Raw genomic sequence first — 27,832 nt, 5'->3', positions numbered from 1 at the left:
GCATAGTTATCACGTGAAGAGGTGAGGCAACCGTGTGGTGTAGTGGTAGTGTGCTTACTTTTGAACTCATACCTCGGGTTTGATTCCTGTGCGGGGTAATCTTTTTTGTGACGCTCTCAGCATGGCTACGAACAGATGGATGGACACTGCTCCTATTATAGTAAATATTCTGTCAAAAATGAAACACTGTAGGACTGTATCCTCAAACTAATGTGTTTTACAGAAGAGTACACAAAACAAATTGAGCATCACCTGGAAGAAGTTGAAGCGGCTGAACAAGCGGAGCTGAGTGCACAGCGACTAAAGACTTCCTCTGAACTCATTCAGCAGCTCATGCAAGCGGGGTAAGTTTTCCTAGTTATGTGTATGTTGCTTATCATTGCCAGTTAAATTGACAACATTTCAAGGTAAATATGTTGGAATTATACAGTGGTCAGACTTTTGAGCAAAACCTTGCCAGCTTGTGGGATGGCTTCATCGAGCAGACAAGTGCAACTATAAAGAACTTCCTTGGCATTGCCCATCTTGGATATGTGCTGGAGCATGTTTATGGTTAGTGTATATTTTTTATATTTTCCCAACACGTCATATAAACCATTATTGCCAGATAATGTTTTTGTGTGTAAAAAATGTATGATGTGTACACTATATATTACGTAAACCATGATCATTATGCTCTTTTAGCACAAAAACTTGCCGAGCAAAAACAAAGAGCCGAGCAACGGAGTTCGCCAGATTGGTTACCACGTGGAAAACCAAATTTGCTTGCAATTCCAGAATGTAAGTGTTGGGACATTACAATGGATAGCCAGGGCATTACATGACAAGTGATATTGGCTATGTCATTATACATAGCTGTCTATTTATGTATAACTCCAGGATAATAATTTTGCTAACAGCTATCTATACATATATATATACTTGGGATGTCTCCTACCAATTCATTGTAAACTCAGTACTGGAATAAAGAACATTACAGTGAGAACACAACATAATATTGGCGACCAAGGATATAATTAGCAACAAGGACACTCTTCAGCTGGACATTCTACAGTTCAACTCTACTCTAGATTTTCCTTACAATGTCTACTCAAACTGAGCAATTGATTCAACTGCTGACTCAACAGATGGCTCTTCAAAGAGAGCAAATGGAGCAGCAGAAGGAGCAGATGGAACAGCAGAGACAGCAGCAGAAAGAAGAAAATAGAGGGCTGGTCGAACTGTTAACGCAGAAGACCGAAATAAAAGCAGGAGGAACTACTTCTAATTTTACTGCTTTTGACCCAAATACAGAGCTGTGGACAGACTATTTACTGCGCTTCAGGACATTTATAGGAGCCAATTCTATTACTGAAGACCGAGTTCCACAGATATTTCTAACCAATCAATCAAAAGTCATTTACAAACAATTAACTGATTGGTCAGATCAACAAACTCCAAAGAAAGAAGTCAACAAACTGACAATAGAAGATATTGAGAATTACATGATGACTCAAAATAACCCTAGAACTTTCCTTGTTAGAAAGATATCGTTACTGGAGCAATATGAAAAGAAATCCAGGAGAGACAATTCAAGAGTTTGCTGCAAGAATAAGACATGCTTTGCAAGTATTACCGATGCACAAGATGAAGCTTTACGTACAAGATTCATCTGCTCAGTCGGGAATGAAGCAATACTTAAAGCACTATTCAAATTGAAAGATGAAGACCTTACTTTTGCCAGAGCTATCGAAATTGCTATGGAAATGGAGGAAGCAGCAAAAGTGGCAAAGGAAACAGTCTATGGTGCAGCAAATCCTGTCAAGGTGGTAAACAAGAAGACGACAACTTCAAAATCGTCAACATCTGCAGATCAACAGAACTGCTACCGATGTGGAAAATCTAACCGCAAATCTATCGAATGCAGATATAAGAAATCTACCTGCCATTACTGTAAACTTACAGGACATCTAGAAATCGTCTGCCATAAAAAGCGGAATGGTGCTAAGCCTCTGAACTTAGTGAAGGCTGTCAAAACCGTCAACACTAATCCACAGCTACATGTCAACCTTGAATTACAAGGTCACGCAATGACTATGTAAGTGGACACTGGAGCGGGAGACAACTTCATATCATTGGACAACTGGAGGAAAATGGGGAGCCCTACACTCAAAATTTCAGAAGTTCATTATGAGTTCGCAACCAAAGACAAGATCGACATACTAGGAGTCTGTCTCATCAAAACAAAGCTAGATTCACATCAACATGAGAAGCAATTACATTTTGTCGTAAGCAAAATACCAAGTCTCAACCTTCTAGGAATAAATAGTATTCGACAGCTTGGAATCTCAGTGGATGGATTAATCAACAAATGTCAATCGCAGGAGATTAAGCAAATCAAATCCGATGGAAATCTATGAGCCGCATGTGAAAGACTTACTTCAGAGTTTCCTGATATTTTCAAAAAAGAATTGGGATGCCTGAAGGATTTTGAATTGGATATCCGCTTCAAAGAAGATGCACAACCCATATTCTGCAAAGCCAGACCAGTACCTTTTGCCATTCAAGAGGATCTACCTCAAGCCTATGATGCCGGAATTGCAAGAGGAATATGGGAACCAGTTTAATTCAACTCTTATGGGACACCAGTGGTACCAATTAGAAAATCACGGCTGCCTGGACAAACCAAAAGAAAACTTCGAGTATGTGGAGACTACTCTGTAACAGTGAATCATCAGCTGGAGACACACAGACAACCTAATCCATTACCAGAAGATCTGATGAGAAAACTGGGAGGAGGACATGGTTTCACTAAACTTGACTTGGCTGATGCGTATAATCAGATTACTTTGACACCTGAAAGTCGAAAGAGATTAGCTCTCAGCACGCACAGAGGAGTTCTGCTACAGAAGAGATTACCATTTGGGATTAGCTCTGCCCCAGGATACTTTCAACAAATCATGGAACAACTAACTCAGGATCTTCCAGGAGTTGCTGTTTATCTTGATGACATTCTAGTAAGCGGAGACACAGCTGAAGATCACCTGAGGAACCTTTGTAGGATTCTACAAAGACTTCAAGACAGAGGACTACGATGTAGATTGGCGAAATGCACATTTGCACAAGAAACTGTGGAATACCAGGGACATCAACTTTCTAACCAGGGAATAGCCAAGGGAGCTGGAGTAGAAGCTTTAAAGAAGATGCCAGCACCTACCGATGTGGCTACTCTCAAATCTTTCCTGGGATCGATTCAGTTTCACCACAAATTTCTACCAGATCTATCTACAATTACAGTACCTCTCCAGAAGTTACTCAAGAAAAGAGAACAATGGAACTGGAATACGGAACAGCAGACTGCATATTTGAAGCTGAAGGAGATGCTATGCAACAACACGGTGTTGGCACATTTTGACCCTTCTCTAGATATCGGGATCTCTTGCGACGCATCAGACGTTGGGCTAGGAGCGGTACTCTTTCACCAATACAAAGAAGGCAGTGAAAGGCCAATTTCTCACGCTAGCGAGACGCTCACCGACACTCAGAGAAGATACAGTCAAATTCAAAAGGAAGCTCTGTCTATCATCTGTGCACTATGTTAACAAGTTTCACCAGTTTATCTATGGGAGGAAGTTCATCTTGGTGACGGATCACAAACCTCTACTAGCGCTGTTTGGACCAACCAAAGCAACACCCGCTATGGCAGCAAACAGACTAGCAAGATGGGCTCTTACTCTCAACCAATATGACTATACCGTTGAATATAGGAAATCCTCTTAACATGGAAACGCAGATGCACTCAGTCGCTTACCCATTGGACATGACAAGTTTGATGGGGAGGAAGAAAGTGAAGATATTGACACAGTCTGCACAATCAAACACATTGAAAGTCAGCTGAATCCAACAAATCCTGGTAGTCTGAAGAAAGAGACTGCTAAGGATCCTGTACTCAGCACAGTGATGAGATATCTGAAGGATGGATGGTCCAAAGAGCATGACGGCAACCATGGCTGGAACCATGACTGAAGGCTATTCTGTAAAAGACTTCAGAACACTTGAGATGTCATTGTCAGCTGATAGCGGATGCTTGATGTATTGAACAAGAGTTGTTATACCACTATCTCTAAAAAGACAAGTTCTCCAACTCTTACATCTTGGACACTTTGACATACAGAGAATGAAGCAACTTGCTAGAACTGCTGTTTACTGGCCCAGGATGGATCAAGACATCACATATACTGCACACCAATGTACTTCATGCAATGAGCATCAAAACAAGCCGGATCGTCTACCAAATCACCCTTGGATAATGCCAGAAAAACCATGGAGCCGAGTACACGTTGACTATGCAATTAACTTCATGGGAACCAACTGGTTGGTGTTAGTGGACGCATACACAAAGTATCCATGTATACATGCTACCACTTCAGTATCAACCAAAGCTACTACCAACTTACTCGAGAATGACTTTGCTCACTTTGGATATCCACATACCATAGTGTCTGATAATGGAACTACATTTACTTCCAAGGAATTTCAAGAATGGTGCAGAAATCGGGGAATCATTCACCTGACAGGAGCACCATACCATCCAGCCACCAATGGAGCTGCAGAAAGGCTAGTGCAATCTTTCAAACAAGCACTCAAGAAGTCGGATCTCTCAGCTCAGTCTGCTTTGCAAGAATTCTTAATGATGTATAGGAGAACGCCACTGTCTTATGGTTACTCACCCAGTGAACTGCTGAATGGGAGACAAATCAGAACAAAGCTCGACACATTACTGCCATCACCAGTTCACTTGGCTCAAAGCAACCAGATGCAGGATAACCGATCAACTAAAACAGTTCATCATTACACAGTTGGAACACCATGCTATGCTTTATACTGTGGACCCAAAAGAGATAAACAGCCTAAATGGGTGGAAGCTGTTGTTATCAAGGTATTCGGCAGCAGAATAGTCAATGTTAGAGTACTACCCAGAGGACCCATCTGGAAGAGACATCTGGAACAGCTTTGTCCTAGACATGCTTCACCAGAAGATGCCGAACCACCTGTCGAAATACCAACCACTCCAAGCAGTCTTCCACAATCGCAACAATTGCCTACAGCTGCAGCACCAAAGCCGAAAAGACGAAATCCAAGATTACCTGATGGCAATGAATACAACAGGGACAATCCCAGATGCTCAAAGAGACAAGCTAATTGCTGAAGTCAACCATAAAATTTCAAGCTAGCAGGGAGGTGTTGGGACATTACAATATTTAGCCAGGGCATTACATAACAAATGGTATTGGCTATGTCATTATACATAGCTGGCTATTTATGTATAACTCAAGGATAATACTTTTGCTAACAGCTATCTATACATATATATACTTGGGATGTCTCCTACCAATTCATTGTAAACTCAGTACTGGAATAAAGAACATTACAGTGAGAATACAACTGTAAGACATCTATTACTCCAGAATACAGTTACCATAAACCTCTAATTGAATGCCATGGTGCCTTATGTTTCAACTCTTTCTCTATAGTGGCGATCAAATGGAGGTGGCGTTCCAACATTGACTAGCGTTGTATTTTTCAAATGGCTCGTCTGAAGATTGAGAAGATAAATTTGGCCCTTTTACGGGCGAAGTGAATGTCGCCTATATTTTGCCTTCTCTTTCCGGTGGAGTGATATTAAACCTTTTGGATGCAGTAAATCTGCTAACTTAATTCCAACTTGTCAAAGATCTCTTAATAAATATGTCTTGAGAAACGGAGAAATATCTCTACCAGTTGATATCTATTGCTTGCAATTAACCTGCGATGATATTATAGCCTGTGTACTGCTTTACAATTTGTTGGAGCTTTAAATTTTTATTTCATTCTAAATTTGAAGACGTATTTTATATTTATATTTAACAATGTTTCATAAAAGCTCATTTCACTCATTGGTATGTTTGCTAGTTTGTAGCCAGAACTGACTTTTTATGTGCAATAGAGGAGAAGTTATGAGTGTCGATCCATCGTAAGATCAGATAACTGCAATGATGCTATCAAATAATATGCTATAAATCTGCAAATTTACAAGTTATATAATGATAATCTATCAAATGCTACAAATATATATTCCTGAACAAGTTACTTAATCGAACCATGTTTATAAAACACGAAGAAACAAAAACTGACGCTTTTAAAACAAATCTTTGCATCATTTACTCGAATAGCTGCTTTCTGATTGTTGCTTTCGATGGAATGAACATCTTCTGGTTGTCTAATACGTTCCACAATGTCTTCTGACCTCAACTTTTCTTTTGCACTGCTGAACTTGTCAATATTAGCGTTCGAACAATTTTTTGGCAAAGCAATACGTTTAGCACAAATGCATTATGTAACCTTTAACCTAAAACTAGTTATTCATCTACCATCGTAATTGTAACCAATTTTTATATACATGTACTTGGAAGTATTAAGATTAATTGAACAAGGAACTAGTATTAGCCTGAGACAGTTATTAATTATTTCTATGGTGTTGCTTTCAAAGTCAAGTTTTAACAAATAAAAATGAAACGCTTAGGAGTTGGTCAATGAAAGAATTAATTATTTATTATGTATGTAAACGATTCATTATTAATACGATTTTGTGGACACTTTTCTACTGATAACTTGATATTATGGGTTCGTAAAGATCAAAGATTGTTAAAGTGGTGGTCAAATGGAGGTGGCATTCAGTTAGCGAGCTATTTTTAGCCCTTCTTTCACAGTGGTGGTCAAATAGAGGTGGCATTCAAATAAAGGTGGCGTTGAATTAGAGGTTTTATGATATATATATAGACCATAAAACCTCAATTTGACCGCCATCTTTATTTGAACGCTATCTTTCGTAGAACGCCACTATTATATAGGGAAGGGTTGAAAAATACAGTGCCACCCTTTATCTGAACACCGCCTCTATTAGATGGCCACTTTGACATTCATTATGTTTGATCTTTATGAACCCATAATAGAAAGTGATACGTCTACAATCATCCACAATCGTCCACAAAGTGGTACCAATAATGGCTCGGGTACACCAATGACAATTAATTCTTTCGGTATTGCTCGTAATTATTGGTAATGATTCGAAGTCACCAAGGTCTAAATCTGATCCATTGTCTTCCAATTCATCTATAATGTGGTTTACAATCTAACCTGAAGACTTTAAAGTGGTTTGATGAACAATGAGAATACTCTTCAAGAATGCCGTATCAAAGTCCGTTTTCTAACGCCAAAGCTTTGTTTTTTTCTTCAACACCTTGAAAGCAACACCATAGATAATTAATAATAATAATTAATTAATTAACACCATTAATAATGAATCGTTTACATCAATAACAATCAATTCTGTCGTCATCCAACTCCAAAGCTTTTAGCTTGTTTTTCGTTAGAACTTTGAAAGCAAACCCATAGAAATAATTAACAGCTGTTTCAGGCTATTAGTAGTTTCATGTTCAACGCGGTCCTGATACGTCGAAATACGTGTATATAAAAGCGGTTTGTACTTGCAATGGTACAAAGGTAACTTACATTAAGCGAGCAAAACCTTTATGCGTTGCGTTTGTGCTAAATGCAGCGTGGAACATTTTTACTTTGCCAAAATTGTTTGAATGCTAATATTGATTAGTTATGCTGTGCAAAAGAAGAGTTGAGGTCAGAAGATGTTGTGGAAGGTATTGGACAACCAAAAGATGTTTGTTCCATTGAAAGCAACAATCACAACGCAGCTATCCTAGCAAACGATTAAATTATTTTTGTTTAAAAAAAGTTAATTTTTGTTTCTGTATTTAGTATAAGCATGGTTCGTTTAAGTCACTTGTTCATGAATATATCTTTTTAGCCTTTGATAGATCATCATTATAACTTATATATTTGCAGATTTATAGCATATTATTTGATAGCATCATTGCGGTAATCTGATCTTACAATTGATCGACACTCATACCTCCTTTTCCATTGCACATAAAAAGCTAGTTTTAGCTGCAAGCTGTAGCAAACATAGCATTAAGTGCAATGAGCTTTTATGTAACAAGCGTATATATAGATACAAAATGTAAATATGTATTCAAATTTAGAATCAAAGAAAAATTTAAAGCTCCAACAAATTGCAAAGCAGGACACATGGTATAATATCACTGTATGTTAATTGCAAGCAATATATATCAACTGGTAAAGATATTTCTTGGTTTTTCCGTGCATATTCATATAGAGATATTTGACAAGTTGGCGGCAAGTTAGCAGATTCATTGCATCCGTATGGGTTTTTTATCACTCAACCGGAAGAAAAGGGCAGAATATAGGTGACATTCGCTTTGCCCGTATAAGGGCTAAATTTATCTTACAAAAGTTTTGACGCGCCATTTAAAAAATACAACGCTAGTCTATGTCTGAAAGCTACCTCCAATTGACCGCTACTGTAGAGGAAGGGTTGTAAAATAGAGTGCCTGGCAATTAGATATATGCCTTTACGGTATATATTTATAGAATATATATACTTATAAAGTATATATATATATACAGGTATATATATACCTATATATATATATAATAGTATATATATTTAATAGTATATATACTTATAAAGTATATATACAGTGAAACTCGGCTAACTCGAGCTTCACAGGACTGAGAGAAAGTGTTCGAGTTATCAGAGCGTTTAAGTTATGAGAACACTGTCACAAGTGCATGTATTTATCAATACATGTACGAACTATGTATACATCAAAAGCATAGATTGCTTGTTGCAAGTTAAGGGGCCTCATGTAATGTTTTAACAATTTTTATCAGAAAGTATAAATATTATCAATTATTTGAGATTTGTTTGTTTGTTTTAGGTGATGTGACTGCCACGACGTTTTCAGATTAAAATAGGCAAAACTTAATCGTGGTCGAAACGCTCAGAACAAAGACATATTTTTCTTTCGAGCGTTTTAGCAAAAACCAATTTTGCTGATTTTTCTTCAAGTTTATCCGAAGGTCACCTCGCTTCTCCTTGCTTTCGAAGGGCTATCCCAAAGCCGATGTTTGATAAAATTTGATTTTTTGCAAACCTTTAGGAAAGTTGTTACCGAAAATATTTTGCCGATAGTGGTAATAGTGACGCCTACGAACTACTAAAAATTGATGTTTATCTCTATGGCTTGGAATAAAGTGACATTCTAAAGCGATAAAAACTGTCTCAGTAGCCATATGGCAAAAAACTGTTCGAGTTAACGAAGTTACGGTCGAGTTATCTAAAGCAATTTATCATTGCTTGGGAACAGACCAAACAAATCCGTTCGAGTTAACCATGTGTTTGAGCTATCCGAGGGAGAGTTATCCGAGTTTCACTGTGTATAGAATATATGTATATAGGATATATATATATATATATATATATATATACATAAAAGATATATATAGGATATAAGCAGAGGGTATATATATTTATAGAATAAATATATATTATATCTGTATATATATATATACAGGATCTATATAAGATATATTTGTATTATATATAGGATATACATGTATATACATATAGGATATATATAAAGTCAAACTCGGATAACTCGCCCTCAGATAGCTCGAACACATAGTTAACTCGAATGGATTTGTTTGGTCCGTTCTCACGCAATGATAAATTGCTTTAGATAACTCGACCTTAACTTCGTTATCTCGAACAGTTTTTTGCCCAATGGCTAACGAGATGGTTGTTATCGCTTTAGAATATCACTTTATTCCAAGCCACAGAAATAAACCTCAAAATTTAGTAGTTATTAGGCGTCGTTATGACCATCATTGGCAAAATATTTTCGTTAACGACTTTTCAAAAGTTTGCAAGAAATCAAATACCAAACATTCGCTTAGCGATGGTCCTTCGAAGGCATGGAAAAGCAAAGCAACCTTCGGATAAACTTGAAGGAAAATCGGCAAAATTGATCTTGGTTAAAACGCTCAAAAGAAAAAGATGTCTTTTCTTCTGAGCATTTCAACAGCGATCAAGTTTTGCCAATTTTAATCCGCAAACGTCCTGGCAGTCACATCACCTCAAGTGATAGAAAAATCTCTGTACTTCCTGATAAAAGTTTTTTAAACTTCACACTAGAAGCATTGAATTTGAAACAAGCCATTTATGCTTTTGATTTATATATAGTTTGTATATGTACATGTATCTACTAATAAATACATAAACTTGTGACAGTGCTCTGATAACTTGAACACTCTGATAACTCGAACACTTTCGCTCGGTCCCGTGAAGTTTGAGTTATCCATGTTTGACTCTATCTATAAACATATATAGGATGTATAAAATCCTATATATGACATAGGATATATAGGTGTCTGTGCTAACACTGTGCAAACTTTTGTCAGCACATAGACTTTAAGAAAGTCAATGTGCTGGCATAAGAGTGCTCAAATCACAAAAGTGATGATCTATGCATGAAGATTATATGCTGTCCATAGACATTGTTACACTCCCTCTAATGTTGGTGATCACTCTCTGTAGACTTGGGATAATGATGTTACTTTATGGCAGCTTCACTATTATAAGCCGTCCAAAATTAAAGAAAAATTTATTATTTTGTTGCATAAAGAAATGATCAATTGATACTTAGGAACTAGAGGACCATGATTAGACATGGTCTTTCAAGTTTAACATTCTTAGATGGGATCGCCATATATTCCTGAAAAGACTGACAGTATTGCATGTGACTTGTTGCGATGTTAATGTAGCCTTACCCATTCCGATTTTGTCTGATGTGCTGAATTTATTTGTTATCTCCTTATTGTTAATAAGGCAAGATCTACCAGATGGTGCTGACAATCTACGAACATGATGAGAAATATGAGACACTTTCCCGAAATGAAGTTTTGCTGTGCAACACAAAAACTCGCGTTGAGGAGGTGAAGTTATTTCGCTTGTTTAGAGTACCTTTTTTACAGTTTTAACCATGAAGAGGTCAAAGCTTTTATCTCTTTTTTTGGGATAATAATGTCTACAGCATGTACTTTTAAGTATATAACTGGAGATATGATTTTAGTCAGTAGCCTGATTTATTCTGCTAAGAGCGTATTTTGTAGCTGATGAAGCATTATTTATTTTTAGTATTCAACTGCAGAGGTCAAGATGCCTAAATACTGTCGATTGAAAGCTTTAAAAACTCTGCAACAAAAATACACATACAGTCAAACATAGATAACACAAACTTTACGGGACCGAGTGAAAGTGTTCGAGTTATCAGAGCATTCAAATTATCAGAGCACTGTCATAAGTCTATGTATTTATTAGTAGATACATGTACATATACAAACTATTATATAAATCAAAAGCATGAATGGCTTGTTTCAAATTAAATGCTTCTAATGTAAAGTTTAAAATTTTTTTATCAGAAAGTATAGAGATTTTTCTGTCACTTGAAATTGGTTTGTTGTTTTATGTGATGTGACTGCCAGGACTTTTTCAGATTAAAATTGCCAAAACTTGATCGCTGTTGAAATGCTCCAAAAAAGACATCTTTTTCTTTTGAGTGTTTTAACCAAGAACAATTTTGCCGATTCTTTTAAAAAGTTTATGCAAATTTTGCCTGGCTTTTCCAAGCCTTCGTCGGACCATCGCTAAGCGGATGTTTGGTAAAAATAAAATTTCACCAAACCTTTAAAAAAATTGTTGACGAAAATATTTTGCCGATGATGGTAATAAAGACGCCTACGAACTACTAAAAGTTGGGGGTTATCTCTATGGCTTGGAATAAAGTGATATTCTAAAGTGATAACAACTGTCTTGGTAGCCGTTGGGCAAAAAACTGTTCGAGTTAACGAAGTTGAGGTCGAGTGATTTGAAGCAATTTATCATTGCGTGGGAACGGACCAAACAAAACCATTCGAATTAATCATGTGTTCGAGCTATCCGAGGGCGAGTTATCCATGTTTGACTGTATTTGTTGTTGTAGGTTCGCCTCTTCCTCAACCGTGCTTTGGCAGACCCCAACTCCTACTACTGTATGGTGAACTGCCACCTGCTGAACTATGACGTCTGCAGAGTCATTGAGACTAGACTTAGCAACACTGCTGATGACACGGTCAAGGATTATGGCCTGGCATTCATCTACGCTGAGGAAAAACGAGACGCTAGGATTCGTGCCTACCTTGACAAATATTTGGTCAAGAACCATCAGTTTTCTGAGATAACATGTATCGGTAGTTATGTGATGAAAATGCTTCAAGTGGATAAAGCAAAAAATCGTGTACCTTGCATAGCTGCCGGTGATGGGTAAGGAAAAGATTAGGATTTTAGCTTATGCTTTTTATTGTTTACAACCTCTTTTACCCCACAAGAATTGCTTTGCAATGCATTTCTTGCATTTCATTGTTTTCAATTTAGCTCCTTTGCACGACTGATTCGTTCCAAGAGGGCTGGTGTCGGGAAATCGCTTCATAAGAAGAACCTTTGTGCTGCTGTTCGAACAAACAAGCATCTCTCTGGAAAGGATATCACGATTCCAGTGTATAAGACAGTCGACACAGATGTCATCATTAAGAGGCTTAATGATGATCTTGGCAATGGATACGGTGCTGATTGTTATCATACGATCCATTTTGATATTGCGCATGAGGTGGGTCTTCAAGAAAATAACACGTCAATGCTCATATTTGCCTTGTTTCAATGAAAACAGTTACTAGACCAAATCTTAATGGTCAAATAAATTTAAAAAGGGTTTAAGTGGAAATGTGAAATTATTAGCAAGTAGTAGCTAAATTAAGTCTGTTTTGCTACGACTACAATAAAATATGATTCGGTAATGATGCAATTAATACGATCTAAATAATACGAAAACTAAATAAAAGTCCTGAATATGTTGAATTAATAATAACAGTTCGTGAATAAAAGTGTGTAAAAAAGGTTACTGTTCCAGCAGAAGCTATTCATCAAAACATTGAATACGACGGTACTGGTACCTCTCGCCAAAGGTACATATATGTAAAACATGGAGTAGCGGGCTGCCTTTTTCTGACCGAACAGAGAGACAATGTCGAGGCTCTTCCTATGAAGATAATACAATTGACCACGTGAAAAGAACCTACGAAAAATCAAAATTAGAAGTTCAAGAAAACACGAAAAAGCATCGTGTTTCATTGAGTTGATAAAATTCAAAAATTGTATATATATATATACTAGTTATAGATAATAGTTGTGTATATTTGTACAAATTTTTCCTATAATTAGTGTTATTCTTATTTGCTCCAATTTTAGGTAGGGCCCTTTTATTTTCGTATTAATATATTGTATTAGCTAGTAATATGGTAAAACCCTAGTTGCAATTATATAGATACACTAGCTGTGCTACCCGGCATTGCTCGGGTATTACAAATCAGCTTATAAACATTAAGAGGTAATGATAGTTACCTGCCACTTGCTATTAGCCTGGCACATTGTCAATGGATAATTTGAGTAAGCTTACCAATAAGAGCTACTCCTTTCCATGACGCTGCGTCGTAACGGAAAGCAGTAGCGTATTTGCGCCCATATAGCGACATATATCGTCCTGCAAATCTATCAAGCTCGTGTGGCTGAATTAGTAACGCGTGGGACTGGTGAATGGGAGGGTCTGAGATCAAATCTTCTGCGATTTGGATTCTTTATTCCAAGATTTTTATAGTTAAAGATGACATATACAACGACAAATGAATAAACAAACGCTGAGAAATATACATATAGTTATACATGTTACAGCAGAGGGCTGTGACCAGGGCTCTAGAGACCGATTTCCTGATCACCTTGGTCAACCGACTGCGCATTTCTGCCATTGGAAAAGGCTCAGTCATCGATGAAAACACTCAGACAACTGAGTAAGATAAACAGAAGACAGAGCATTAAAAAAATGGGAGGAGCATAATAACAAATAGAATCGCATAAAAGAAGCGAGGCGAGCGCTACCGTTTTGGCAGAGTCGTATTGCGCACACGCTCTTTTCATGTTTGTTCATCGTTTATGGCTAGACATTCATGCATATTTATATATATAATACAAATATATACATGTAGATTGGTGGCTAACACTGTGTGTTTATTACTTGACTGTTTTGTTGAGTGTAAAGGGAACCGGCAGTTTCCTTTACACACTTACGTATATGTCCATATGTCATACATATATGTGTGTATTTTTCATTTTATGTCATACATGTGTATGACATATTCAACTATGGTCTCTCTGTTTTATCTTTTCTCTACTTATCGTTTTATCTCTATATATAATCTACTCTGTGCAGGTAGAATCAGGGGTGGATGAGTTGCTGTTTAACCTGATTATCCTAAGAAGTCTTGTCAACTCTGAAGGTGTTGTCTGGCAGGCTCAACCTACTCAATACTACATCATTGAATGCATGCCATTTACCAAGGTAACAGGAACAATCTAGCATTCAGCTAGCAATGCACAATATATGATTAGGTAAAAATTAACTTATTTTAAAATAGTCTACTTTCTACCGGCACAGCAGCGCCAGATTTTTATTATCTGTAATATAATCAGCCAATGAATAATGTGAGACAATCGACTTCAATTCTTTCACAGCAAGACTATCAAGTTATTCAAATTCTGTTTAATTAAGCTGGTAAATTTCATTCTGCCTGTAACAGGTGGTTACTGAAATTTCTTTTGCTCTTCCAGCATTTGCTGTCGCAGTCAGCAAGTTTTTGATAAGAATACGGTAGACGGCCACACAACGTACGTAAATCATCCATTCTGAGACCGATCAACTTACAAGGATTTTGCCTAATATAAACAGTAAAATATAGTAATTTGCCTAATCTGCTCCAAAATCGTGCCAAACTCACTCCTTGCACCTCCTTCCTAAATAAAAAAATTAAACCCAACTCTTTAATTTAATGATTGTACAGTAACTGTGGTATTATTTGTTTGTATTGATAACTTTTCTCTTTTTTCTCATCACTTTCACATGGTTTAGGTTTCATGAATACGGTTGTTTTCATGTTAGGGGGAGCACTCACCTTCAATGTCAATTTAAATCCTTCTTTCATTTTTTTCTATAAAGCAAGGTCTGCAATGGAAAGAAATGAAAAAATGTTGTATATGTCTTGAATAAAGTAAAACAAAACCATATTTGCTATCGTAAGGATGGTGTCTTTCTATCCATTCCTTTTTCCAAAGCCATGGTTTGAGGTTAAGATAACAAATTGATTTCAACGAGACTAACTCTTGACATTCGGAATGTTGGCTGACTCTCTGGCACCTACGCCATTCGATTACCTTAGGGTATTTCTGAATAATTGTGCAGCTAACTATTCTCTTTGCTTTATCTACTCACCTACCGATCTGTCACTGCACTCTAGACTGCAATGGTACTAGTACATATACGCAATTAGTGCTAAGAAAAAAGCAATATTTTCAAGAAAATGGGACTCATTATTTAAATGGAATTTGAAAACTTGCATTAACTTGGTGCTTTACGCTATATGGATTTTCTCACATAACACAAAAACTTTACATAAATTCATAACGTTAAGTAGAGTGTACTTTACAGAAAGTTTATGTTATAGGAGCATTCACTGTCTTTGTTTTAAAGACATCATTTACAACATATGGGTCCTCATTTTATTTCAACCAATACCGTTAGCAACGCAATAAATATGTTGGGCTCATCATGTCATAAGTGACTCACAAAATGTTATACAGTTGTAATATCTTAAGATTTTGCTACAAAACAAACCTTGGCTCAAAACAATATATGATCATATGAAATGTATCGAATGTTTGTGCAAGCTATTAGCAGATTCTATTAACAGCTTCTATGAAATTGAGTGTAATTTCACTAGAGATTGAATGATGGAAAAGCTTGTGCACTGACTGATAATTGCACTAACCTCAAGGCAGCTTTATACAATGTATTAATGTTATCTCAGAAGCAGCTGTACATTGTTTCCAGCATTAGTAGTTGTATGTTGAATCCAATAAATAGGGTGATGGAGGATATTCAATGAAATGATACTGTTTGAAACCAACTCCAGACTTGTCATGAAATTGCTGTGATATTATAAAAATGATAACCCATATTGATATTTGATTAATTAATACATATTTGTTATGCATTTGTAGCTATTGATTGCAAGAGTGTCTCGTGTCAAAGATCGCTAATTAACTCTGGTCAACCTACTGATTATTATTTTTGTTTAAGCTAAAAGTTAGTGATATTAATAAAATACTTTTGAATTGATGCATCTATATCTGCTTAATATCATACGGAGGATAAAAAGGGTTAATTTCACATTTACAACTGAAGGTTTCAATTTCCTTTATGTTGTTATCAAAACAACATTGTGACCTTAGTAAAGTCAAACTCGGAAGTTAAAAATAATAGTTTACTATTAAAATGTGTAGTTATGAACAATTTTGAATTAATTTATTTTTTTTAAAAGTCGCATATAGCCGAAATAATTTTTTTAAATTGTGTTTTTTGTCTGTACAACAAATACCTTAAGCTAACATGCCAATCATCTTCCAGCCATCATCATCTATGCATCTTCTAGCTCACCTCATGCAAAATGTCAATTGTGGTGTTAGCCAATTGCCTTTGTGAATGTGCCAAATTGGCATATCTAATTTGCTAAAGCTCCTGGGTAGTTACTGTAAATAGTGAATTAAAATGGTCTAGAAAACAATAATAATGTAGCAGGTTTTGAGTTATTACAAAAGCTTGCCATTCCTGGTCATTCCATTGGCTAAACGTTAACGGAATGGAGCTCTGTCCCTCTTGGAACCTTTCAACAATAGATTTATTGATTTATATAGATTTATACCTGTTTTCAATTTTACATGATATGTAGTATATTATTTACTCCGAATACATTCGTTTGTTGGTTTGGTATTCTAGCAGCTCCTATAATGCTGTAACCTAGAGCCTTTATCAGCTGAAAAACTTGAACAGTCTGAAAAATCTATACACTTCATCAAAAAGCTGTTGCTTCTGGGTTACTGCGACATAAGATAGCATTACTAAACCAGGTTTTACAGACTAAAACTTTTGCCATTTTAGTCAATAGCTTTTTTTAAGGATAACTATAAGTTTGCTTATGTTGTTGTTGCCTTGGTTCCATTTAGGAAGGCGAAAATGTTCATGAGGTACTTGACTTGCTCCCAACTACCATGTGTTACACACCTGATGAAGTTCTCCGTCGATATGGTCCGAATGGGTCGTTGCCAAGTGAGTGATTTTGTTTAAATAAGCTTACAATTTTTAAACCATGAGAATTGATAACAAAGCTATATAACATTGTGAGGTAGAATATTGTGGCTGTTGCTTCTTAATATTTGGAGTCGTCTACCATGTTAGATTACTTACACTGTTATTCATTATAATTCAATTGTATGGGACTGTACAGTACCGTATAGTATAAACTATGTATGTGTATTTTGTTATAGGTTTTATTTTATTCAAATGTGCTATATTTTATGTATTACATTTTTTGGCACTCAAAATTCTGGCCTTTTCGAAAATAGATTTCTAGTTTGGGATGCCGGCTGGCAGTGGGGGGAAATCTACCCTTAAATATACGGGGCAGTCGGCTAAACTATCTCTCCTTGCAATTGTGTCAGTACACAATACATATAAAAATGCGGCGGGAACATGTCCAAAGGCGAGATTGGCAATCAGTCAGGCCAAGGTATACAGTGTTGATCCATCAACCTAGGAGCTATTAAAATCAGGCTATTAAATTTGGTGGCCTTCCATTTCGGTAGATCTCGGGCGTGCTGAGCCATTAAGCTGTCTTGTAGGAACATACCATGGCATCTGGAAAAGTAGTAGAGTGCTAAGATGGATATTGTGTTTTCAGTTGCAGACACTATAATCTGTATAATTCTCAGTGTTTGTTTGTCTTCTTGTTTTCATCCCTGTGTCCGGTTTTGGCAATGTCTGGTTTCAGGGATTAAAATCCAGCAATGAAAAATCCACATTGCAGGGGGTTTGATCCCGGAATGTCCCGTTTACAAGGTGACAAGCTCACCCATTAAATGACACGAGATACAATGGATTCACCGGACAAATAGTGAATATCTGGGTCAAAATATGCATAACGATACGCAAATACACATATCTGTGTTACGCACAACATCACTAAAGCCTGCTCTCACATCTTTTCTTAGTGAGTTTAGCAATATGTAGTATTTACTGTTATATAGTATATAAATCTAGTAGATTGGCCATTGTAAATTGAATAGAAATTGCATAGAATGATCGGGTAAAAATCGTAGTAGTTGTCGTACCAGAATTTCCAAGTTTAAAACTGATCCGTTTTTTTATAGAACAAATGAATACGGTGTAGCAGCCATGGCTAAAGTTTTAAGCCAATCATCCTAAGTGCTTTTCATCACTTAAACAATCATATTATCCGTTTAAACCTAAAGCTCTCTAGGCCTGCGTGTTTTCAGAGAGAATGTACATCGTTCTACATATTGTAGGGGGATACCTCGGGTTTGACCACGCCATTTTCAAGAAGGCGGAATGGCAAATCGTTTTCAAGTTCTTGCATTGCCTGGAAGAGAAGGATAGCTCATACACGCTATCAGAAGAAATGTTTGACAAACATTCAGATGCTTTAGGACTACTCATAAGGTAGGATGGATGTACAAAAAATGGATTGTTGTTTACCATGACCTAGCTTTAAAAGCGAACTTGTGATGACCATTTGCTACGGTTTTAAAGCGTCTTTAAAGCTATAATAATTAAAACTCATTTTTTATCAACTACTTGATTTCTTTAGCAATCAAACTAGTTATGACTCTATAGGTTCATTATTAGTGCTAAACAACTTGCCATTTTCACATGGTATGATGTCAGTTGCTTACATAGTTGTAAGTAGTGGTAAGTAGTTGTAATTAGTTGTAATTAGTTGTAAGTAATTGTAATTAGTTGTAATTAGTTGTAATTAGTTGTAAGTAGTTGTAAGTAGTTGTAATTAGTTGTAATTAGTTGTAAGTAGTTGTAATTAGTTGTAATTAGTTGTAAGCAGTTGTAATTAGTTGTAAGTAGTTGTAAGTAGTTGTAATTAGTTGTAATTAGTTGTAAGTAGTTGTAATTAGTTGTAATTAGTTGTAAGCAGTTGTAATTAGTTGTAAGCAGTTGTAAGTAGTTGTAAGTAGTTGTAATTAGTTGTAAGTAGTTGTAAGTAGTTGTAAGTAGTTGTAATTAGTTGTAATTAGTTGTAAGTAGTTGTAATTAGTTGTAATTAGTTGTAAGTAGTTGTAATTAGTTGTAAGTAGTTGTAAGCAGTTGTAATTAGTTGTAAGTAGTTGTAAGTAGTTGTAAGTAGTTGTAATTAGTTGTAATTAGTTGTAATTAGTTGTAATTAGTTGTAAGTAGTTGTAATTAGTTGTAAGTAGTTGTAAGTAGTGGTAAGTAGTTGTAATTAGTTGTAAGTAGTTGTAAGTAGTTGTAAGTAGTTGTAATTAGTTGTAAGTAGTTGTAAGTAGTTGTAAGTAGTTGTAAGTAGTTGTAATTAGTTGTAATTAGTTGTAAGTATTTGTAAGTAGTTGTAAGTAGTTGTAATTAGTTGTAATTAGTTGTAATTAGTTGTAAGTAGTTGTAAGCAGTTGTAATTAGTTGTAAGTAGTTGTAATTAGTTGTTAGTAGTTGTAAGTAGTTGTAATTAGTTGTAAGTAGTTGTAAGTAGTTGTAAGTAGTTGTAATTAGTTGTAAGTAGTTGTAATTAGTTGTAAGTAGTTGTAATTAGTTGTAATTAGTTGTAAGTAGTTGTAATTAGTTGTAAGTAGTTGTAAGTAGTTGTAAGTAGTTGTAAGTAGTTGTAAGTAGTTGTAATTAGTTGTAAGTAGTTGTAATTAGTTGTAATTAGTTGTAATTAGTTGTAAGTATTTGTAAGTAGTTGTAATTAGTTGTAAGTAGTTGTAAGTAGTTGTAATTAGTTGTAAGTAGTTGTAATTAGTTGTAATTAGTTGTAAGTAGTTGTAATTAGTTGTAAGTAGTTGTAATTAGTTGTTAGTAGTTGTAATTAGTTGTAAGTAGTTGTAAGTAGTTGTAAGTAGTTGTAATTAGTTGTAAGTAGTTGTAAGTAGTTGTAATTAGTTGTAAGTAGTTGTAATTAGTTGTAATTAGTTGTAAGTAGTTGTAAGTAGTTGTAATTAGTTGTAATTAGTTGTAAGTAGTTGTAAGTAGTTGTAATTAGTTGTAAGTAGTTGTAATTAGTTGTAAGTAGTTGTAATTAGTTGTAATTAGTTGTTAGTAGTTGTAAGTAGTTGTAAGTAGTTGTAAGTAGTTGTAAGTAGTTGTAAGTAGTTGTAATTAGTTGTAAGTAGTTGTAAGTAGTTGTAATTAGTTGTAAGTAGTTGTAATTAGTTGTAATTAGTTGTAAGTAGTTGTAAGTAGTTGTAATTAGTTGTAATTAGTTGTAAGTAGTTGTAAGTAGTTGTAATTAGTTGTAATTAGTTGTAAGTAGTTGTAATTAGTTGTAATTAGTTGTAAGCAGTTGTAATTAGTTGTAAGCAGTTGTAAGTAGTTGTAAGTAGTTGTAATTAGTTGTAAGTAGTTGTAAGTAGTTGTAAGTAGTTGTAATTAGTTGTAATTAGTTGTAAGTAGTTGTAAGTAGTTGTAATTAGTTGTAAGTAGTTGTAATTAGTTGTAAGTAGTTGTAATTAGTTGTAATTAGTTGTTAGTAGTTGTAAGTAGTTGTAAGTAGTTGTAAGTAGTTGTAAGTAGTTGTAAGTAGTTGTAATTAGTTGTAAGTAGTTGTAAGTAGTTGTAATTAGTTGTAATTAGTTGTAAGTAGTTGTAATTAGTTGTAATTAGTTGTAAGTAGTTGTAAGTAGTTGTAATTAGTTGTAAGTAGTTGTAAGTAGTTGTAATTAGTTGTAAGTAGTTGTAATTAGTTGTAAGTAGTTGTAATTAGTTGTAATTAGTTGTAATTAGTTGTTAGTAGTTGTAAGTAGTTGTAAGTAGTTGTAAGTAGTTGTAAGTAGTTGTAAGTAGTTGTAATTAGTTGTAAGTAGTTGTAAGTAGTTGTAATTAGTTGTAAGTAGTTGTAATTAGTTGTAATTAGTTGTAAGTAGTTGTAAGTAGTTGTAATTAGTTGTAATTAGTTGTAAGTAGTTGTAAGTAGTTGTAATTAGTTGTAATTAGTTGTAAGTAGTTGTAATTAGTTGTAATTAGTTGTAAGCAGTTGTAATTAGTTGTAAGCAGTTGTAAGTAGTTGTAAGTAGTTGTAATTAGTTGTAAGTAGTTGTAAGTAGTTGTAAGTAGTTGTAATTAGTTGTAATTAGTTGTAAGTAGTTGTAAGTAGTTGTAATTAGTTGTAAGTAGTTGTAATTAGTTGTAATTAGTTGTAAGTAGTTGTAAGTAGTTGTAATTAGTTGTAATTAGTTGTAAGTAGTTGTAAGTAGTTGTAATTAGTTGTAAGTAGTTGTAATTAGTTGTAAGTAGTTGTAATTAGTTGTAATTAGTTGTTAGTAGTTGTAAGTAGTTGTAAGTAGTTGTAAGTAGTTGTAAGTAGTTGTAAGTAGTTGTAATTAGTTGTAAGTAGTTGTAAGTAGTTGTAATTAGTTGTAATTAGTTGTAAGTAGTTGTAATTAGTTGTAATTAGTTGTAAGTAGTTGTAAGTAGTTGTAATTAGTTGTAATTAGTTGTAATTAGTTGTAAGTAGTTGTAATTAGTTGTAATTAGTTGTAAGTAGTTGTAATTAGTTGTAATTAGTTGTAAGCAGTTGTAATTAGTTGTAAGCAGTTGTAAGTAGTTGTAAGTAGTTGTAATTAGTTGTAAGTAGTTGTAAGTAGTTGTAAGTAGTTGTAATTAGTTGTAATTAGTTGTAAGTAGTTGTAATTAGTTGTAATTAGTTGTAAGTAGTTGTAATTAGTTGTAAGTAGTTGTAAGCAGTTGTAATTAGTTGTAAGTAGTTGTAAGTAGTTGTAAGTAGTGCTTATAAAGTAAAGCACAAAATATAACTGTCCACACTTAATGGTCCAAATTACACTATAGCGAATTATATAGAAGTACTCACTTTTGTGTGCGTACGTGTGTGCATACGTGGGTGGGTGCGTAGGTGGGTGCGTAAGTGGGTACGTAAGTGGGTGCGTAAGTGGGTGCGTAAGTGGGTGCCTTGGGGACATGCATGGCCCGCGTTTGTGGCGTGTGTGGGGCGTGGCGTGTTTGCGTGGCGCGTTTGCATGGCGTGGTGCGTTTGCATCGCGTGGCGCGTTTGCATCGCGTGTGCGTGGCGCGTGTGTGATTTATTTCATCAAAAACATAGAACATACAATTGCATACATACAAAGAGAAAAACAAAAAAAGGTTTCAAACAATTGTATATCAACAATCAAACCAAACCAAAGGAGAGATGATGGGGTCAGTGCGAAATAGCAGAGATAAACCGGTCGCAGGCCCAAGTCGACAGCATAAGGCGTAGACACTAATGCTCACCAAGCAGAGCTAAGGTGAAACCTTATTTCTGTCTTAAACTCACCAATAAGTTTTATTAATTTCAACGATGCTGGCAATTTATTCCACAGTACAGACATCACAAAGTTGGATGTTCGTTGACCAGCAGATGAAGAATAAAAAGGAGTAGGAAGTGAGGATGATTGAAATCGGGTGTTATAATGTGAAGGTTTTTGAAATGTTTGTGAATGATACAGTTTGTGTGCTCTAATACGTGATTTGTAACGATACATTCTATCAGCAGTCAAAAAAAATTTTAGTCGTAAAATAAATCGAAAGTTGGGTAACCAAAAGACTTTTTATAAATAATGGCGGGCAAGTGAGAGGGCGGGCGAGCAAGAGAGAGTGCGAGCGAGAGTGTGTGTGTGAGAGATAGTGTGTGTGCGTGCGCGCGAACGAGTTAGTGAGTGAGTGAGGACCCACTCAAATTCTTATCAATTGTAATGCCTAAAAATTTATTTTCATCAACTTCAATATTTTTATCATTTAAAGTAGAAGTACTTACAACCTAACTGTAAATTCCTTGGATAGGTTTTATTTTAGGGGCCCCATTGCAAAATTTTTACTTAAACAAAGCTAGAACATGACATATAAAATATTGGAAATTTTTCAAGAATGTTGTAAGACATCTGTTGCAATGAATGAATTAAGTGGACCTAAATTTAATGTTTGTGTTGGCTTTCAAAGTTCAAGAGTGGCGTATTACTATATTTGCTTGTCAAGGAGCATGCGTTATCCAAACTTAGTCCCAGTATTATTGTATCTGTTAATCTACAGCCGTTGAAATAAACCCATTTATTGTTGCTTCTACCTAAGCATTAGATCATATTTGTTACTCACATGTGATTAAAATCTATTTTTGTTGAAAGGGTTAGCTAGACATTGGAACCTTGGTGATAAAAGACAACTTGACTATCCTAATGTAAATTGGTCTTTCTAATTTTATTCTTGCTAAATATATACGTACTTGCAACATATTTTGACTTAATTTTAGTGGTTATTTACTGTCATCTCTTTAACTACTATGTAACCAGGAAATGCTAATCAGACGTTGGAGTTGCATTAACTCTATATTTTAGGAATTGTCTCACTCTGCTGCTGATTCTGCCTTTTTGTAAAGGTTAATTATCTGCTCAAACTATTCTGGATGCATTAAAGTCAGTTCAACATTATATGTTGCGCTATTAAAGTAAATCAAACTTTAATTAAAGTATATCCAATAATCATTCAACAGAGAGCAATTTTTTTTTTAATTTATGCTATGTCGATACCCCTTCAAGAACAATACAGTTAAGTTTAAACAGTCTTTTATTGATTGATGATAGACTTTCTGTGAATACTGGAGTGGTTTTTAAAGATTTTAATTTTATGCTAAATTTTACAGCAATTTATGACAGCAATTTTATGCTAAATCCAATTTATAAATTATGTTGGTGAAATGTGCTTTTTGAATTTTTTTGTTGGTGTACTATATGACCATAGTAATAAATTCAACTTTTATAGAAATTTTAAATAAATTAAGCCATTTTAGTGCAAATTTTAGGCAAGTGAGTTCACAAATTTGTTTGTAAAACAAACAAATCAATGTAACAAAAGTGCATGGTCAATCCTAATTATTTGGGAGGACTGATAACTGGAAGTACATGTAATTGCAGTGGAACCTCTGCTTATGAAAAAAATCTACTTACAAACATTTCAAGTTCCGAAACAACTTTTAGCCACCCATTCATAATTGTTTTAGTTCCTATTGTTTGTATTAAAGATATGATACACATAGAACATTATATAAAATAGTGTATCTGTCTGACCAGTTAAACAGGTTGCCTTCATCAGTGCATTATTACATTGTTATTTTGACAGCCATATGTTTCATATGCAGTCAATAAATAAACCATTGATTTTCTTTGAGTAGTAGTTGGACTTATCTCTTAATAGGCGATAATCTACATATGTAGGTGGAATAAAAGCTTTAAATTCACATACATAGCTATAGCTACAGGAAACTTGTCACAGAAGTAAGTTAAATATGCATCTGGTAGTGATTGCCTTGTACCTTTCAACGGTTTTGTTCGTTAAATAGTTTTGAAAACTGATATTGCAATTAACAGTAATATAAGAACCAAACTAGTGTATACCAAGGCATATCCAAATTACAGTTTGGTTTCTTTTAAAAATAATGTGTGCAGCAATTTAAATGTTTTCTAACTTACTCATCTTATATTGCGATTATAATTTTTATTCAAATATAAATCTTTTCCTGTAGAAATTGTGGCCTAGCAAATCCTACTTGGAGTGAACTTCGACACTTTGTCTACTTTCTCAGTAGTCAGCTGTTCAAAGTGCAAGCATCACCATATTGCAGTCACAGCCACGCGGGTGATATGCCTGGCTTCAGAAAGTTTGTTGTAGAGTTCATGTTCAAGATGGCACAGGTATTTCATCTGATTTCATGCAGTGTATCTGATTAAAATGATTCCTACCTATTTATATTGTTCTTACACGCTTCGTGGCATGCTTACGCGTCACACAATAATAATATTTGTGTTTCTAGGACTTTGCCACTCGCTCATTGAAAATTGCTGAAGAGACGCCTGGACTGAATCTTGATGAGGTGAAGTTTTTTATTTACAAAAATTAATGTATTGAAATTTTTTTGGGTCACTTTCTTTTTGTTTGACCTTGTTATGTAAACTAGTTGCTAAATCTTATTCATTTCTTGAATATTCTCTCTTTCAAGTTTATATCTTGTAATTAACAGTGCAGTGTGACCAGACTTCAGCTTGTTGTTAGCGCTCTGGTTTCAATTTTGTCTTTTAAATCATTTCTCACGCTTGGGTTCCATATATCATTTCTTTTTCTTTTATAGCTTTGTTCAACTTATATAGGGAGTTTTGCAAAAGAACATGAGAAACTATGTCTAACTTATAAAGCAGTTTTTAACAAAATTACTATATAGCACTTATGTATATCGCTGTTCAGCCTCTAGTTTTTCTCTAATAACTTTATAGGTAGGACAAGCTGGCAGTGCTAATCTCCTAAATCAGCTGAGCATGAAAAAAACATGGGAAAGCGAGAACCACCCATATCTCTTCTTTAATGAGGATGGTGCTACATTTACTCCCCTTGGATTTTATGTGGAGGCTTCCCACGGCTGTATGTTGTATTTCGCTATTGTAAACTATGTGAGAGTTTAAGATGTTTGCTCAAATTTACTCTCCTTGGATTTTATGTGGAGGCTTCCCACGGCTGTATGTTGTATTTCGCTATTGTAAACTATGTGAGAGTTTAAGATGTTTGCTCAAATTTACTCATTTAGTTAGTTTAATTTAATTAGTGCTTCACATAACAAAAACAATAGTTTTATTTTCTCATATCATCACGGTTCATGAGTAAATAAAATCATATGACTTGCGGCTTATTGAGCAGCAGACAAATAAAAACTATGCGTGTGATTTTACTGGCTCATCCACTGTATATACCGTAATTGTTCAAATCAAGGAAAAAGAGCAATTGAAACAGTGAGTAGTATTCTTTTTAGATTCAAACTATTTTTTGTTATATTTCTACAGCTGCCAAGCCTTACAGCCTTGTCGATTGCAATACAAAAGAGATTATTTCTGAGCAGTGCATCGCTAGAAATCTCAAGAGAGCTTTAGATGAGGCAAAGCTGGCAATGTCCGAGAACTTTAACATGATGGGGAGGTATTATTCACTAAATGGCTTTTATGCAAATGCGTCTGAATGTAAGACATATTCACAACATATTAAATTATCCCACAACCAAACACGAGCGAAGCGGATTGTTTGGGAGATTTATGATAAATGCATATGTGCACACAACACACGAAAATTATTCATCAACGGCCGTCGCAAACCCTTGTACCAAAATCTCATCAACAAATTTAACCATTTTTCAATTGGAGTCGTTTAAGTATAATAACGATACAAAACACATATAAACCTATTTAAATATGTTACCAAGTCTTTGTTATTTGTAGAAAATTTCCTAAACCTTACCCATCTGATCGGATTATAGATAAATAGACTGATTAATTCGGCCCAAAATTCTTATTAAAACTTGACGAGCCTTATTTTTATCAAAATTAAGACCGGCAAACGAAACGCCGAGCAACAGAGAATAGAACCATTAAGTCTTGCGCATTTCACACACAAAAAACGAGCACATTTCACTAGTCTATAGCATTGTCCAATTGCCGAAGGTTTCTGTAATTAACGTAAAAATACTGAAAAATAGTCATTTCCTTTTTGCCAATTTCAAAGTAACTGACATTTTGGACACTTATGAGTACTTTGGTATTCCAACTGATGTCCAAAGCAGTGAAAGTAAAGGAAATGACGATGGTATTTTTTTTAACGATTCTTATGAGATTATTACAATCTTTAATTATAAGAATAATTATTCGATTTTATAAGATTTAATTATAAGAATAATTATTCGATTTTATAAGATTTAATTATAAGAATAAGCATTCGATTTTACAAGATCGAAGTATATAGTGACTGGTGTTGGGCAATATGTTACTGTTATTATTTTTTCTAAATAGTTTTGTTAAATAGATTTTCTAAAAATCTATATAAATATCACAACTTCTTGATATTGTTAGCTATGACATTTTGAAGTGTAAACGAAATTGTGCATTGGTTTTCTATTATTACTGTATTACTATATTAATAACGTTGATTATTCTAATAATATCAGTGCATTTTACTTCTAATATTTCATTTCTCCTATTGCGGGGGAGAGATATAAACATAATCTTTTCCTTTCATTATTGCTGTTTGTTGTACATAATATCACCTAGTACATTACAGCTACCATTGCAGTTATCCTATTGCACTGCAGTGCCATTTGACTGCTAATATTGCATTTCTCAACCATCAGTACCCTTTCCTTTTTCCAATATCACTTTGGTCGTGGGCTGTAAGACAGGGGAATTTCTAGTTTCTACAATAGAATTTAGTTTAGTTCTTAGCGAAAATATTAGCTTTTTCTAATTGTTCAGTTCAGTAAGATTCCATGTTTGTTTCAATTAGATTTCAAGGATATATGAAATATCAAATTGTTTTATCTGCTGACTAGCTAGTATTTTAAGGATATATGACATATCAAATTACTTTATCTGTTGACTGGCTAGTATTTCAAGGATATATGACATATCAAATTGCTTGATCTGTTGACTGGCTAGTATTTCAAGGATATATGACATATCAAATTGCTTGATCTGTTGACTGGCTAGTATTTCAAGGATATATGACATATCAAATTGCTCTATCTGTTGACTGGCTAGTATTTCAAGGATATATGACATATCAAATTGCTTGATCTGTTGACTGGCTAGTATTTCAAGGATATATGACATATCAAATTGCTT

The 27,832-nt window shown here is 34.7% G+C and overlaps 1 protein-coding gene across 1 annotated transcript; it reads left to right on the top strand.

Annotated features, from left to right (window-relative positions):
- Positions 1–210: 210 nt before the first annotated feature.
- LOC137394071 (E3 ubiquitin-protein ligase rnf213-alpha-like) lies at positions 211–26,483 on the top strand. The gene is made up of 14 exons (XM_068080790.1): positions 211–344; positions 431–552; positions 685–780; positions 10,784–10,890; positions 11,937–12,156; positions 12,415–12,599; positions 14,253–14,381; positions 17,099–17,201; positions 18,458–18,611; positions 24,703–24,871; positions 24,991–25,050; positions 25,448–25,592; positions 26,009–26,141; positions 26,438–26,483. Exons 1-14 carry the CDS (start codon positions 211–213, stop codon positions 26,481–26,483), a joined length of 1,803 nt encoding a protein of 600 aa, XP_067936891.1.
- Positions 26,484–27,832: the final 1,349 nt, after the last annotated feature.

This window comes from Watersipora subatra, chromosome 4 (genome assembly GCF_963576615.1).
Source record: "Watersipora subatra chromosome 4, tzWatSuba1.1, whole genome shotgun sequence".
Lineage (NCBI taxonomy): Eukaryota > Metazoa > Bryozoa > Gymnolaemata > Cheilostomatida > Watersiporidae > Watersipora > Watersipora subatra.
Note: the sequence above shows the minus strand (reverse complement) of the source record. Positions and strands in the feature narration are given on the sequence as shown.

Excerpts from the sequence above, each read along its gene's own strand:
- LOC137394071 (XM_068080790.1), top strand. The coding sequence starts at position 211 with ATGTGTTTTACAGAAGAGTACACAAAACAAATTGAGCATCACCTGGAA. Across the intron at positions 781-10,783 it reads TTTGCTTGCAATTCCAGAAT|GCAAGATCTACCAGATGGTG; the intron begins GTAAGTGTTGGG and ends ATTGTTAATAAG. Across the intron at positions 17,202-18,457 it reads TCCGAATGGGTCGTTGCCAA|GGGGATACCTCGGGTTTGAC; the intron begins GTGAGTGATTTT and ends TACATATTGTAG.